This window comes from Centroberyx gerrardi, chromosome 13 (genome assembly GCF_048128805.1).
Source record: "Centroberyx gerrardi isolate f3 chromosome 13, fCenGer3.hap1.cur.20231027, whole genome shotgun sequence".
Classification (NCBI taxonomy): domain Eukaryota; kingdom Metazoa; phylum Chordata; class Actinopteri; order Beryciformes; family Berycidae; genus Centroberyx; species Centroberyx gerrardi.
In genome coordinates this window covers 1,342,775-1,357,255 of record NC_136009.1, presented here as the reverse complement: position 1 = coordinate 1,357,255, position 14,481 = coordinate 1,342,775, and the positions used below count along the sequence as shown (strand labels likewise).

General features: G+C 39.2%; 1 protein-coding gene across 2 annotated transcripts in view; it reads left to right on the top strand.

Moving 5' to 3' along the window:
* Positions 1-13,972, top strand: part of exoc3 (exocyst complex component 3) — a 32,334-nt gene extending 18,362 nt beyond the window's left edge. For both annotated transcript variants that reach the window (XM_071907983.2, XM_071907990.2), the window contains exons 8-16: positions 1,670-1,787; positions 3,493-3,618; positions 3,736-3,836; positions 4,168-4,278; positions 5,639-5,780; positions 7,147-7,269; positions 9,550-9,711; positions 10,509-10,630; positions 12,073-13,972. In XM_071907983.2, coding sequence (XP_071764084.1) covers positions 1,670-1,787; positions 3,493-3,618; positions 3,736-3,836; positions 4,168-4,278; positions 5,639-5,780; positions 7,147-7,269; positions 9,550-9,711; positions 10,509-10,630; positions 12,073-12,268 — 1,201 coding nt within the window. In that variant the 3' untranslated portion in view covers positions 12,269-13,972. The remainder of the gene's footprint in view (positions 1-1,669; positions 1,788-3,492; positions 3,619-3,735; positions 3,837-4,167; positions 4,279-5,638; positions 5,781-7,146; positions 7,270-9,549; positions 9,712-10,508; positions 10,631-12,072) is intronic.
* The last annotated feature ends 509 nt before the right edge of the window (positions 13,973-14,481 follow it).

The following is a 14,481-nucleotide window of genomic DNA, read 5'->3' as shown; positions in this document are numbered from 1 at the left end:
CATACATACACTTATATACACATACATACATACATACACACACATGCATACATACTATATAACAAGCAGTATCTATGACCATGTTTACCAAATACTTTGAGCTACCAATTTAGCAAATTTGACACATTTAACAAAACCAAAGCCAGAGAATGTTACTGATTAGTTATTTTGCAGGCCTGTACCCAAGAATAACCTCTGTAGTTGCTTTTTAAAACTTTCTTTTCTCTTGCTAGAGTAATAAAGTATGGCAAACTACTAGTCGAAACATTAGTATGTCCACATAACAGACATACAGTTTAGAGTTCCAAAAAGGGAAAAAATGACCATAAAATGACTTGTGCAGCTCCTGCAGCATAAAGCAACTCCCACACAAGAAAGTTTTGTGATAGTCTGACCTACATTTAAAGCCTATGTCAGAAAGAATATTATAACTTTATTAGTGCCCCCCATCAATCAATTTAAACATGGGTTTACAGACATCATCTTGAGAGTTTCGACATCATTGGTCTTTAGTTTGATGAAGACTGATCAGACTATCTTGACACATTGTCACATTCAAACTATTTGCAGCTGGACATTTTGATCTAGGCAAGGCAAACTTTATTTATATAGCACTTTTCAATGATCAACTCATAAAATGACATTAAAAAAGAAAGATAAAATAGATAAGTAAGGATAATAAAGCAGAAATAAATCAATAATAAAAATAGTAACACCTGTTACACTTCATGCAGATTATTTAGTAAAAGGCCACAGAGAAAAGGAGTGTTTTGAGCCGACTTTTAAAAGCTGACAGTGGGAGCACATCTCAGGGCATCTGGAAGTTTATTCCAGCAACTGGGAGAGTAACAACTAAAAGCAGCTTCCCCAGATTTTGTTTTCACCCTGGGAACAACTAACAGACCAGGTCCCAGAGGACCTCAGAGGTCTGGGTGGCTCATATCCTAAAAGCAGATCAGAAATGTATTTTGGAGCTAAGCCATTTAATGCTTTATAGACAAGCAGCAGAATTTTAAAACCGGAAGCCAATGCTAATCTAAGAAGTGGTGTAGTATGTTTTGTTTTCTTGTCTTGGTCAAAACTCTGGTAATGAAAGTGTATTAGCTTTTCTAAGTCAGGTTTTGACATAAGACCCCATATGTGGTAGACTGGGAAGGCTCTGTCTGTTGTGAATTGTTTGATTTAAGTAATTAAATAAGGCAATTAATGTTTAGTTTAAACTGTATATCAAGAAATGTAAAAGATGTACTGTTTACAGTATTTTCAGTTATAGTATTTACAGTAAATGTGACACGTCATGAGAAACCTGGTAATGGTAATTATTCAATGTTACTATGGATTTATTTACTTTGAGATACCTTGTTTCAAGCTACAGACAGGGATGCTTTTATTTTGAAGTTTCAAGGAAATAGCTCCCCTATGCGTTGTCGCTAGCTTGTTTTTTCTGTGTGTTCAAGATGTCGGATGCAAAGTCCGCTGTTTCTCCCCTTTCTACTACTGCAGTATGAAGGAGAATAAATGTTCAGTTAGAACGAAACCCGTTCTGGTCATTAAGATGAAGCTTCCACTACACAACACTGTCATTACCAAATTAGCCACAAATGAATTGATGGAATTGAAAGTGAATTAATAACACATAATCTGTGCGTGTGTGTGTGTTTTGTTTCAGTGTGGAGATGATGGGTCATCCAGAGCTTCGTTCAGAGTGTGACATCAACCAGCTGGAGCCTTTGCTGCCTCAGGATGTGGTGGACGAACTGCTTAGTAAATACGTTCAGACTTTCACAGTAAGTAGGACGCAAACCAATAATAATAATACTAATTATAATTAGTAGGTGCTTGCAAGGGCGTAAGCTTACTTTGGAAAGTGGTAGGGACACATCAGTAGGGTGTCTGAAGGTTGTCCCTCAAAAATGTTATTATTCTGTAAACACATTTACTTTTGTAACTTTGTGGCATCACAAAGGTTCGCTCATTATCATTTTTGTAAGAAATAAGAGACTAACAAAGTGTTTTTTTCAAAGCGGTTGAGCGGTTGTCATTGTTTATTAACTGGAGAGTTTTCCCTACCTGTAGCAACCGGGCTGCGGTGTCTCACGTTTCACTCTTGAAATGGTTAGCCAATCAGAACAGAGGGTCGTTAATATTAATGAGCCTTAAAGACACAGCAACAGAAACAGCCTGGTAAGGCCCGGAGAGATGCTAGAAAATGAAGGTGTAAAAATAGATTGAGAGTGTTTTTGGTACATGACACCACACACACAGCTTTGAATGGACCTCAAGACATAAAATAAAACACTGGAAAGTGTAGAATATGGGAGCTTTAAGTTTAACATAAATAAAATTCTCAGTCATTGATTAGGTCTGTGACTGAATTCTGTATTGACTTCATATCTCCCCGCTGTAATCAACTGTTGCCTGCCCCCTGTGCTGCAGCTCTCTCATCCCAGATCTGAAATTTACATTGATTTATCTGAGTGACTATAAACAATCATGCTTAGGTGAAGAGAAAATATAGCTATGCTACCTTTCTTTGCTGGATATTAGGGATGCAAATTTTTAGAAATTTCCTTAATCGATCGTCGGTCACGTTAATGACCAATTACGTGATGCGCACATTAGACGCATTACAGAGTGATTTAGATCAATTTCTATACATTGATTAACTTTTTATGTTGTGCCGGCAGTGCCGATATTGTGGCGCTGCCACAGTTTATGTATTGGAAACAATGGCACGACAATCTACTGGTTTATTTAAGAATAAGAGCGTATCTACGTGGTCAGGGATGAGTCCAGTGCGCAGCCTGGTGACAGTCAGTCCATCCGCTGGAACAGCTGTCCCGGGTTGGGAGGCACAAATAGTGTCGCGCCAACTTCGCCAGCCGGGGGAATGCATTCTCTTTCATTGTGCTTGTAGAGGTGCTGTATTTCAACTTTGTATTACCATGTTTCCAATGAACACTGTTGTCTTTTCGGGTGTAATGCTTCTGCCCGCTTGCTTGGCTTTCTTCTTCCTCTGTATAGGCGGTGAAATGAATTGAGCCCTTGTGGTGGTAAATCATTTCCGAAAAAAATGAGAAATAGCACATAACGTACATTATTGATTAATATATGCTTGATCGATCAAATTATTAACGGTGATTAATCGATCGTCGATTAATCATTAGCATCCCAACTGGATATACATCATTAGCCTACAATTAATTTCTAATATACTTCAACTATTGAAGTAAATTATAAGTAAGGAGGTATTGCTCAGTCAAAGAGAGAGGGGGAATATGCTGTTAACTGGTTTATTTGTGATAACAGTCAGACTCAATCAGAGGTAATCAAAGGTTCATCTAAGCAGATTAAGCTGAATAAGACCTTAAGTGGAGTATGGACAATAACCAGGTTACTCTGGCATGAAAATGTAGCCAGTGCTACAGACCATACCTTTCTGGATCATGAGCCAAAGTTTATCTCTTTTGCTGTTGCTCTCCTTCTCTGCAGTCTAATATAACCGGTTGGCTGCGTAAGGCCTTGGAAACAGACAAGAAGGACTGGCAGAAAGACACAGAGCCTGAGGCTGATCAGGATGGCTACTACCAGACCACACTGCCTGCTATAGTCTTCCAGGTAAGACACATGATACAACTACACAAATATGTCAGTTTCCTGAGCCTGTGAGAGTGATGCAAGACATTTATTTCAACATCATCGTTTCCTGACCACTTTCTCTCCCTTCTCCACCAGATGTTTGAGCAGAATTTGCAGGTCGCCGCCCAGATAGATGAAAGTTTCAAAGAGCAGGTTCTTAAGCTCTGCCTCAAACAGATGAACACATTCCTCATCAGGTAAATTCATACTTCTTGGCTTTCCTTGAGTGTCTCAGCCACTGAATGTGTGCAATTTCCTTTTCTGCTTCTTCGAGACGTGCGATTGTCCCACTGCTTTGAATGCATTTTTGACTCAAACTTCAAGTCACATTACATTGCTAAATCAGGAAGTGACAAATTTAAATATCTTGACCATATCCAATTATGTCCAGGGCATCAATGATTTCAGTTTTCCAGATTTAATTATCCAGTGTGAATACGTTTCACAAAACTAAACGAATCCAATAATTCTAACAAATACTGTATGAATAAATGAAGTGTTGTATACTTGTATTCTTGTTGTGTGTAGGTATAGAGAGGAGGCGATGGCCTACAAAGAGGAGCACCTGAGAGACCGACAACTGCCTCAGTGCTACGTGCAGTACATGATCGCCATCATTAACAACTGCCAGACATTCAAGTAAGAAACACACTACAACCTTAATTAATGACTTACTTAATTATGTAGGGCTGAAGTGATCATGAAATGTTCTAATGATGATTATTGTCTCACATATAATTGCAATTACCAATTTGTCCTTTTTTCCCAAGAAGAGTGAGTAATGAACTGAGGACATTATATAACAAATAAACAGGTCACAATATTAAAAATAAACTGATTGTTGAAGTTGTATGTGGCTTTGCAAGGAGATCCATGTTGCTCACTGTGCTACATTGCAATGATAACATCGGACGAATGGAAAAGAGCAGTAAACTTAAAACGGTTTGCATTAACAGCTGATGTCTGCATCCTAATAACCTAATGTACAAAGGACCTAAAACGTCATGCTGTAAAACTTTTTCTCTAGAATAAAACAATGAAATATGACAATATGTAAAGGTAAAATCTAGGCATAGCCATTACTTGATTATGTGACATATTACAGGGCCAAAAGCGCTTGAGTAAGTAAAACACCAAAAGGAACCGAGCAGTTGAAATGATAAACAGCAACAGTGTAAGGTATTTAAAAAACATGACAAATTTACGTGAATTTACTGCATGGAATTCTTTGAATGTGTTTTTACGCACTCACTCATCTTACAGTTCCTCTTACACCTTGCAGTATTATACAAAATAAAATAATAGGAAATAACCAGTATGGATAAGATTTGCTTAATGTCAAATATGGGTACATCTATAATGAGCTTAGTCCATTAAATCCTTCTTGGAAAGCATATTAACGCACACACTCATCTTTCATTTCCTCCCTTTATTCCTCTGACACACACTATCGCAGGATTTTTGGGAAAAAAAAGTCTGTTCAAACTTTTTCTGACAAGTAGCTATTGATATCCACGTTTTGACCTCATATATTGCCAAGTTGAGTTTCATTAATGTCAGTTTTGGTGGCGAGTTTTAGTGTTACACAGCCTGATGTTATTGTATTGGTTGCATTGTTTTAAGTGGAGATCCCACACTTCCCACACTTCTAGAAAACCTGGAAAAGTCACAGAATTTTAAAATTGTATTTTTCCAGGCCTTGATAAGTTATGAAAAATGCTAAAAGGGAGGAAAGTTTTGGAAAAGTCACAACATTGTATTTGTGAAATCTGTGGCTGGGTCCGAAACAATCTGACCTTCCCGAAAAACATCACGGCACGCATACACTTTTGTCACATTTTGTCTTTTTTTGTCCACATGGCTTCTGAGTAGGTTCCAGCACAATTATATTTATGTAATGCTGTGCAACTACCTGAGCCTCTCTGAAAGCTTGAAGACAAGTTTGCATTGCAGTGCATGTAACTTGGCCAGTGGACACCTTTCACATCTGTTCCCTTAGAGAGTCCATCAACAGTCTGAAGAGGAAGTACTCCCAGTCGTCAGAGCCCACTGTGAGCGATGCTGCCATAGAGAAGACGCTGATTGAGGTGGCCAAGGAGGGATGCCAGTTCCTATTAGACGAAGTCTTCCTGGACCTTGAAGTAAGAAGGGCTGTAATTGGACAAAATGGTTTTTGGCATTGGAATCTGCTGTTTTCACTAATATTCTCTGTATTGTGTGTTGCGTTGAATGACTCGAGTGCCACCTAAATTAAATTAGGAGAACCAGAATTGACCCAGTGTGTTTATCTGTGCATTTTCATTTTGTTAAATTCAATTTTGAAATTGATATTATGTCCACCACCACCATGGTAGATGGTATGTCTGTCTGTCTGTCTGTCTTTGTATAGACACATTCTTGTGAACACAATAACTAGAGAACAATAAATGATAGAACTTCACATTTATACCACAAGAACCCCCTATAGAGTAGATAATCTGATTAGATATTGCAGCACTTTGCTGCATTAATTTGCTTATTAAAACAGATTTTCTTGAAACTACTATAACTCCTCAATGCTTTAAGATGGAGTGTTAAGACAAGTATGTTCACATAGAAATATTTGATAATTAATGCATTAATTAGCTTATCTAATTACCTCATTAGCATAACTGGTTATGTTTAATATATCATGGTGATTATTGCAGGACATTAGGCAGCTCAAGTTTATTTAAGAAAACACTAAAACTTAAGAAAACACTAAAATGCATTGTGCAAATTATTATCACATTATATCATATCGTTATTATAATTATTACTATCATTATGCAAATCACGTGTCCACAGGACCATCTGAATGACATGCTGTGTATGCACTTGCATCTTTGAAACGGCTGGGACGCATTACATGTTTTTGAAGCACGATTTGGCAACGACATCGGGCAAAGTTGGCGGTAGTCCAGGGTAGTCGCGTTGTTTAGTCGCACCTGTAATCGTTATGTGAAGTGAAAGGCTCAAATCTCTCTCCTATGATCCCAGTTGGCAACATCACAAATCGATCAAACATGTTTGATTTTATCGGGGCTCGTCTTTTCATGATCATGTGGTTTGCGCTCGTCAAAGACTCAAATCTTAACGGCAATTTTTAATAGCCATTGAAAACCGTGATTGCGACAGACGAAGCAAGAGGGAAAAAATATGGAAGTGTGAACACAAGATCCAACGCGCGCGATGGCTGAGCCGGGAAAGAAAAAGAAACCTGGATGTCTTCTCAGTCTTTTTTCCATGCAAATCGCAGCACAAACCACAATTGCTGCAAGCCGCATGGGCTGCATGTTTGTTTTGGTATCAAAATATCGCAGAAAAATACATTCTCGCGAGTGCAGGTGCACCACGAAAAATCTGCTCAGTCTTTTCATTGGAAAAATCTTTTAATGTGTCCCAGGCTTTCGGGAACTGGGGGAAGAGCAGTGTCAATGCATGTTTGTCATATTTGTTTTTGAAGTTGTATTGAATTATGTATCCCAGCATCACCTGAACGAACTGCTGACCAGGAAGTGGCTGACAGGCTCTCATGCCGTGGACACCATCTGCGTCACTGTAGAGGACTACTTCAACGACTTCAACAAGATCAAGAAACCCTTCAACCAGGTAGGAGGGTATTTGAAGCCATGCACTTCTGAGCTATGACCAGGACATTCTCACATGTACCTGTACATGCCTAGTTAAACAGGAGGTTCAACCTACTTTCCAAATCTGATACACAATGAAGAAGTCACCAGCACTCAAAAATAATAATCTGTCTTCAGTTGTCATGATGAACATGTTTCGGCTATGCATACCAAACAAGCCAGCATTTCTACCTTTGTTTCAAACACAGTGATTACTGGGTAAACCAGAGTTACTTCAGTAAGCCAGGCTTATATTCAGGAAATTCGGTTCAGCAAAGCAGGTTAAAATAAGATTAAGCTAAGTTACCATGGATACTTATGCTTCAAGACTACCCTGGTCCCGGTCAGGCTAATTGTCAGGCTCAGCTTCAACTCCAGGTTAACTGATGTTACAATCCTTCACCCTGAAATAAATGTGCCATTTTCTCCAAAGTTCCGCCCTGGTGGTCCTTCTGTACAGTTACACTATGCCCATAAGTCAGACAAAAATATGAAAGACCTTTTAAACCTGCAATAAGCGATTTCAGACCCTATAACCAATCCTGAAACTAACTTTGCTGCGTGGAGATTTTCATGACACCTAATGATATTAAAGCTTGTTGTCAAACTCGGACCAAGTCTCCTCCCTCGCTGTTTGGAAGCGGCGCTCTCCCCCTCCCATCCCTGAAAAAAATTAACGTAATGACGGAATCGATGAACCAAGTGAGTAAACCAGTTCACCTAGTACACTTGCTACCTACCTCTTCATCATTGTGGGACATGTAACCTTCAGCGGGAGAAATATCTGGCAAAGCGAGACTGGTACCCAGCGATATTTCTCCGTAGGTACGTTTATTTTAGCCATTAGCCTTTATGCACGGTTTGTCCTTAAGGGCTTCCGTCGCCCAGTAGTTTTGCTGTGTGTGTTTACAAATGTGTTACGGTTTCTGTCACCCTCTAGTGGTCGGAAAATTGCTTAGTGTAGTGTATAGTGTAGCTTTAACTAGGGCGTGGCCTAACACATAAATGGCCATTATTCATCGACCCTTTTTCCAGTCATCACAAAACTTGGTACATAAGTTCAGTAGAAGTACTGAGTCATGTCTGCAAAAGTATTTTTGGACCATAGGGGCCGCCACAAAGGCCTCCGAACAAATAGTATCTGTAGTATCTAAAATCTGTCTGATTGGAAATTAGACAGACTTTACCAGTTCAATGCCCTGAAGTCTTAACATGTATACAGTGTGTTTAACCAAACTGAAGTGTCTAGCAACCAGAGATATTTCATCTTTGCATTTTGGCACTTTTGTCTCCTCCGGGATCCTGGTTTTACCAACATAAACTAACCCACAGGTGCATTTCAACTGGTATATAACAACCTTGGTGTTACAGGTCGTTCTGCCCTTTACCTTTATGCTACAGCCTGTCTGAGGATAGTTAAAAGTATCTCCTGGTGTCATAGCATGACAGTGTCTGCAGTTCTGACCTGGGCAGCTGCCTGATGGAGCAATCGAGAGGAAATGTTAGGATGGGCGACCCTCCAGTAGCTGACTGTAAAGAAGACTGTCTAAATGCAGGGTGATGGTAGCTTGTGAACTTAATGATTTCCATTTGAATGTTCTCTCTGAAGCCTAATAATCTGCACTACCTCTGAAAATAAAAAAAACAACCATCATCATATCTACAGTGATGCTCAACTAAATGGGAAAAAGGATTATTTCTGTGCACAAAAACATGAATAGTGCCAAGGAAATCACTTTGCTCCATCTAAAAGGAACCACACCTCTTAAGAAAATCGGTGGTATATGTTTTTTTCTGATATTTTCACCTTTTTTAGACAGTTCAAAGTAGAGAGAGACAGGAAAGAAAGAAAGACATATTGGTTTACTGATATATTGGGCCGATAATCAGCTTTTATTAAAAATTATTATTTAGGGTTTTCAACACTGACAAGAGTAAACTTCCGAGGCAAACACTGAATACTACTGAATACTTGTGGCATGAAAATGGTCAAATTTAAAGATACTGAATATCGGCACAAAATACCTGCTATTAGCAGCCTCAGTCAAAAACTATCAATATCCACCATCAAAAAAACAGCAGTCGAACCTCATTGATTGATTGATTGATTCATTGATCACCTAAATCCATTTCAGTTATGAAGGGGAGAAGTAGAGAAAGTATGTATTTTTAATGTTGAAGACAACTGAGACTTACATTGTGCATAAGGGTTCCATTTCAATAATATCCCTAATGTGATGATGTGTTGCCATTTCTGCAGGAGATGACGAGCGAGGCCCATCGCAGGGTAGTAGTGGAGTACATCAAGGCAGTGATGCAGAAGAGGATCACTTTCAAGAACGCAGACGAGAGGAGGGAAGGAGCCGACAGGATGATCAAAGAGGCAGAACAGTTCAAGTTCCTCTTCAGAAAACTGGCTGCCGTGAGTCGACGTAGTGACATTTCCCATTTTCCCACATTTTTAATTTCAACACTAGCTGATCAATGGTTACAAACTGTATTTCACAGCTTTCAATACAAAAAAACTCTTTTCAAAGTCTTAACATATACACTTGTCATCCAGCCAAAGTTGCACCATAGTGTTAAGTACAAAAGTAATGCAAATTGTCCATGTGGATGTTTAATATCAGTATCAATAAGTCAATGTACATAATTAGATAAAAATAGGGAGGATGGATGAATAAATAGATAAATAAATATGTGGATTATAAATAAATATTTACTCTTATTTTCATATACAGGTTTGCTTTGAGTGGGCGCACTGTAACCAATACACCACTCTCAAGATCTGACAAACTCCTCATTGGGAGATTTTTTTTTTTTTTAAATCAAGTTAAATGTAGTTAAACCTGTTTTTAATGGCTGCAGAATATTGCAGAAATTGCCGATTCACAACCGCAGAATTCCAAAAATCCACCGCAGAATTCTTACATTTTTACCATGGATTCTTGGGGGTGGTGCTTAAAAGAGATGGATGAGGGGCAAGTCCCTATGATGGACAGGAGTCCTAGAGAGAAGCTGCTTCACACCACAGAAACAGACTATTTAGGTAGTAGATGACCTCAAGTCATCCTATGGAAAACCTGTTTCATAAAAGTTGAAATATTTTTAATGTCTAACTCTGAGTGCCAAAAAAAATATGGTGAGATCTCAGTGTTGCGGGGAAAAGGCAACTGTATGTCCTCTCACTTTACTTCCTGTTTGTGTGTTGTTTTTCAGGGAGAAGACACCGACCGGCTGTGCGATGCCATCGCTGCCATCGCCGAAGTCTTCAAACTGACCGACCCGACACTGCTTTATCTGGAGGTCTCCACCCTGGTGTCCAAATATCCCGATATCAGGTGCACACGCACAAACACACACACACACACTTAGGCCGCCGTTACACCTGGCATAAAGATTAGTCTTGTATCTGGATTGTGTTAAGATCTGATGTAGTCTGAATTATATTCACACCTGGCATTTACCAGTACATAGGATTTGAGGTTGGAATCCTTTGTGTCATAATCCAAAGTGAGCATTCATACAGAAGCCATATTCAGATGTCAAAAGAATGATGTACTAACCTTGCCTGGTGTCCAGCCCCCCTGAATCACAGTCTTTAGCACTTTTTGAATTTGCATGGCGATTCATAGGGTCTAGATGCAAGCCCGTCCACGACTGATTCACTGACGTAATTTCTTGCCCCAAGCAATTGGTTGGTGTTAGTTTGTAGTTCTGAAAATCTTTGACCAATCACAGTAGCAAAGCAGATTCACATAATCTGGAAACACCTCAGAGCTAACAAAAATCACGGCGTCATGGAGTTCACTTCTGAGCTTTTAAAGGATAAGGCTGGTGTTTTTTAATGCATTTCTTACCGTCAACAAATCCTATGAAAATAACAAAATCAACAATGCGTTTGTTCTACTCCCGTTACTTTCCAACTTCCCACATTCCCTTTTTAGCCTTCAAACCGGAAGACATTGGCTCCAATTGTAAGCTATAAACCTTGAAATACAGCTCACAAAGACATAGTTTCAATTTTAAAAATCGCTATCTGTTATCACGAAAAGTCAGACTGTTGTAGTTATTACCAAATCAAATTCAAATGGAAACAAATTCTTCATTACATCGGGGACTATTTTCGGTGCTACGGAACTACTTTCCTGAGATGGAAAACGTGTTTACTGTCGGCTTATTAAGTTGTTTGAGGAAAAAGTCGGCTGGCCCGGTGCATCGTGATGATGAAATATGCTGCCCAGAACAACAGCATGGCTCTTTGATGTGTTTTTAATCGTTTTTTTAATACAATGGAGTTCTATGGCTGCTGGGACATGGCTTCATTGGACACCGGCTACATGGACGAGATTTGTTGGTAAATTTTCATAGGATTTGTTGATGGTAAGAAATGCATTAAAAAACACCAGCTCTCCAATTCACAACATTACTCAATCATTTCTAAACTGATTTTGACAGCAACAACAACAACAACAACAACAACAGGTTAATGGGATGGATGACACTGCCAGCTCACTCAGCAGTTCATAAACCAAATTGGCGGCACTTCAGAAACCAGATCCACAAGCCAAAATATATTATATACTATATTTACATTTTGTTGTTAATATGGTCAAATGCATCTCTGACCACCTCTGGAGGTGGTGTGGGTTTGTTTTTCTCTAAGTGATTACTATGTGATCACCCAGGAAGCATGTTATTGCCAGTTGTAAAGGGGGTCTTGTGGATATTCAATGCTTAAATGTTGCTCTCTCTGTCTTCTTGTCCCTGCTGCTCTCCACAGGGAGGAGCACATCCTTGCTCTGTTGGCAGTGCGTGGTGATGCCAGCAGGGAAATGCGTCAAATGATCATTGAGACTCTAAGCCAGAACAAGCCATCCTATGCTGGTGTCACACAGCCCATCTTCAAAGACATCTCCGTTCCGACCATATCCATGACATCCATGACCTCTATGGCAACTGCGAAGCTGCTCAAATAGACCGTGACATCACCACATGTAACAGCCATCCATGGGTCGGTTTCTTTTGCGCCATTCGGTGTTCCCAATGTAATTCCCCAGGAGGAACCTGCCAAAGGACTCGAAAGACCTTCAGCAAGGATGGGATTTGCCATTTCTTTTTCAAGACACTCAGCTGTCATTTTATAATGCAGATTCCTGTTTTCTTGTCCCCATTATTTGTTGTTTTTTGTGTCATTCTGATCACATCTCTGCTTCAGAAATGATAATAAAATTACAATTCTGAACAAGCATCTCAGCAGGTCCACTAATTGTACTTGGAGTTGGATAGACAACCTAAGAATCATACAAGTCAAACTCTTAATGTTAAAGGACAAATATATTAAAAAAGGAAAGTCCTGCCTCAAGAAAAAATGACAAATCCCACGGATAGGCGCCCCAGTGGCTCACCAAGTAGAGCGCGTACCATATAAGGCTCAGTCCTTCCCACAGCTACCCGGGTTCGAATCCAGCCCATGCAGCATTTGCTGCATGCCTCCCCTCTCTCTCTCCTGTCTCTCACACTATCACTGTCAATTAAGTGTAAGCATAAAAAATGCCTAAAATAAATCTTAAAAAAAAGAAATCCCACGGATGATTTCTGATCCCACTTTGAGATCCACCATATGTTTGAATGGGATGTCTGCATCTCACCTCTACTTTCTGTCCTTTGGATGGAAAAGCAAAGTCAATGATTTTTGTAACCATTATTTATTCAGGGAATGACCTGCTTCACACAGTTAAAATACAGTGTCAGATGGGGAATGAGATTTCCTGCCCAATCCAACCCAGTGGCACACAATGTAAAATGCAGTGTAGAGGCTGGTAGAGGCTGCCAGTCTTCTCAGCCAATATGCTTATAATTTATTGATATTAAAATGATACCTGTAGCTTAAGGTCATTTACTACGATGAAATTTAAAAAAATAAATAATAAACATAAGCAAAATGACTGAAAAATTAACAAGAACGTAAATAATTGACTGAATACATTTGAAATGTATGATTTTTAACAACTTCAGTGCCATCAGCCAATCCAATGGGATCATATCAGGTCATTGTGTTTTACACAGGAGCACAGGAAGCAATATTTAATCTCTTTGCCATACATTATCTTTTGATGGTTGTGTAAACAACATGTAGCTATGAGAAGATAAGGTCTTTAACAGAGGTAAACATCATGTTTGTACCTGGAAATCCAGCCAAAGGCAAGATTTTATAGTTTCATAGGTTTGTTATTCTGTTTGACAGTGCACATGTACACACAAACACACACACATACTCCCAATGCTGTCTTCCACAAATGAATTCAATGACATAAATGAGAACCTAATCATTGTTGGTAATGATGAATAGCTGAGATAAAGCTTTTTTCAGTGTCTTCATTATAGTAGGGATTAGCCTAGCATCTTAACATATGGACAAGGATCTACAATCTGACAATCAATTGGAGACTAATTGACTTTGGCTTCCAAATGAGTACACATCCTCATGGGAATACTATAAAGCACATACTGAGTCATAGAGGCCAACTGATTGTTGATGAAGGCCAATATCATTCCAATTTTTAGGAAAAAAAGCTGATCAATTAAGCCATTTTAATACAATCACAGGTGTTGCCATAAATACTGAATGAAATGTAAAATATACTAATTTGGAAGTTATTTCAATAAAATCTCACTGCAGACATCCACCTCCACCCTGTTTCATTTATTAACACATCAATGTTTTAAACAAATTAAATGAAAAAAAAAAAATTAGGTTGACTTTATAGTATGGTGTGACTGACTGATAAAGTTGGTGAATAGTGATAGAGCTTATTATAATGAACCTAATTGTCATTATTTATCCAGAAGACCACATCTAACCCATGAAGAGTTGAAAATCAACTTGTGTGTGTGCGTGTGTGTGTCACATACTGTGCCTTGAGGGTGCTGTGTTTTCCTTCTCCCAGTCAATTTGCTGCTAAATGTTTGATCAGGCCGTTGTGTGACTGCTGCTGTACTCAGCAAGCACGCATGCACACTGCAGGGAGTGGGGGGCCTGCATGAACAGCACAGCATTGGCAGTCACTCCCACACACACACAGACAAAAATTACCTCGCAAGTTGTTTTCTGACAATCGTACTCAACGTGACCTCGCATGTTGAGTTGAGTTGAACCTGGTATTCTCACACACACAGAGTGGGGAACCAC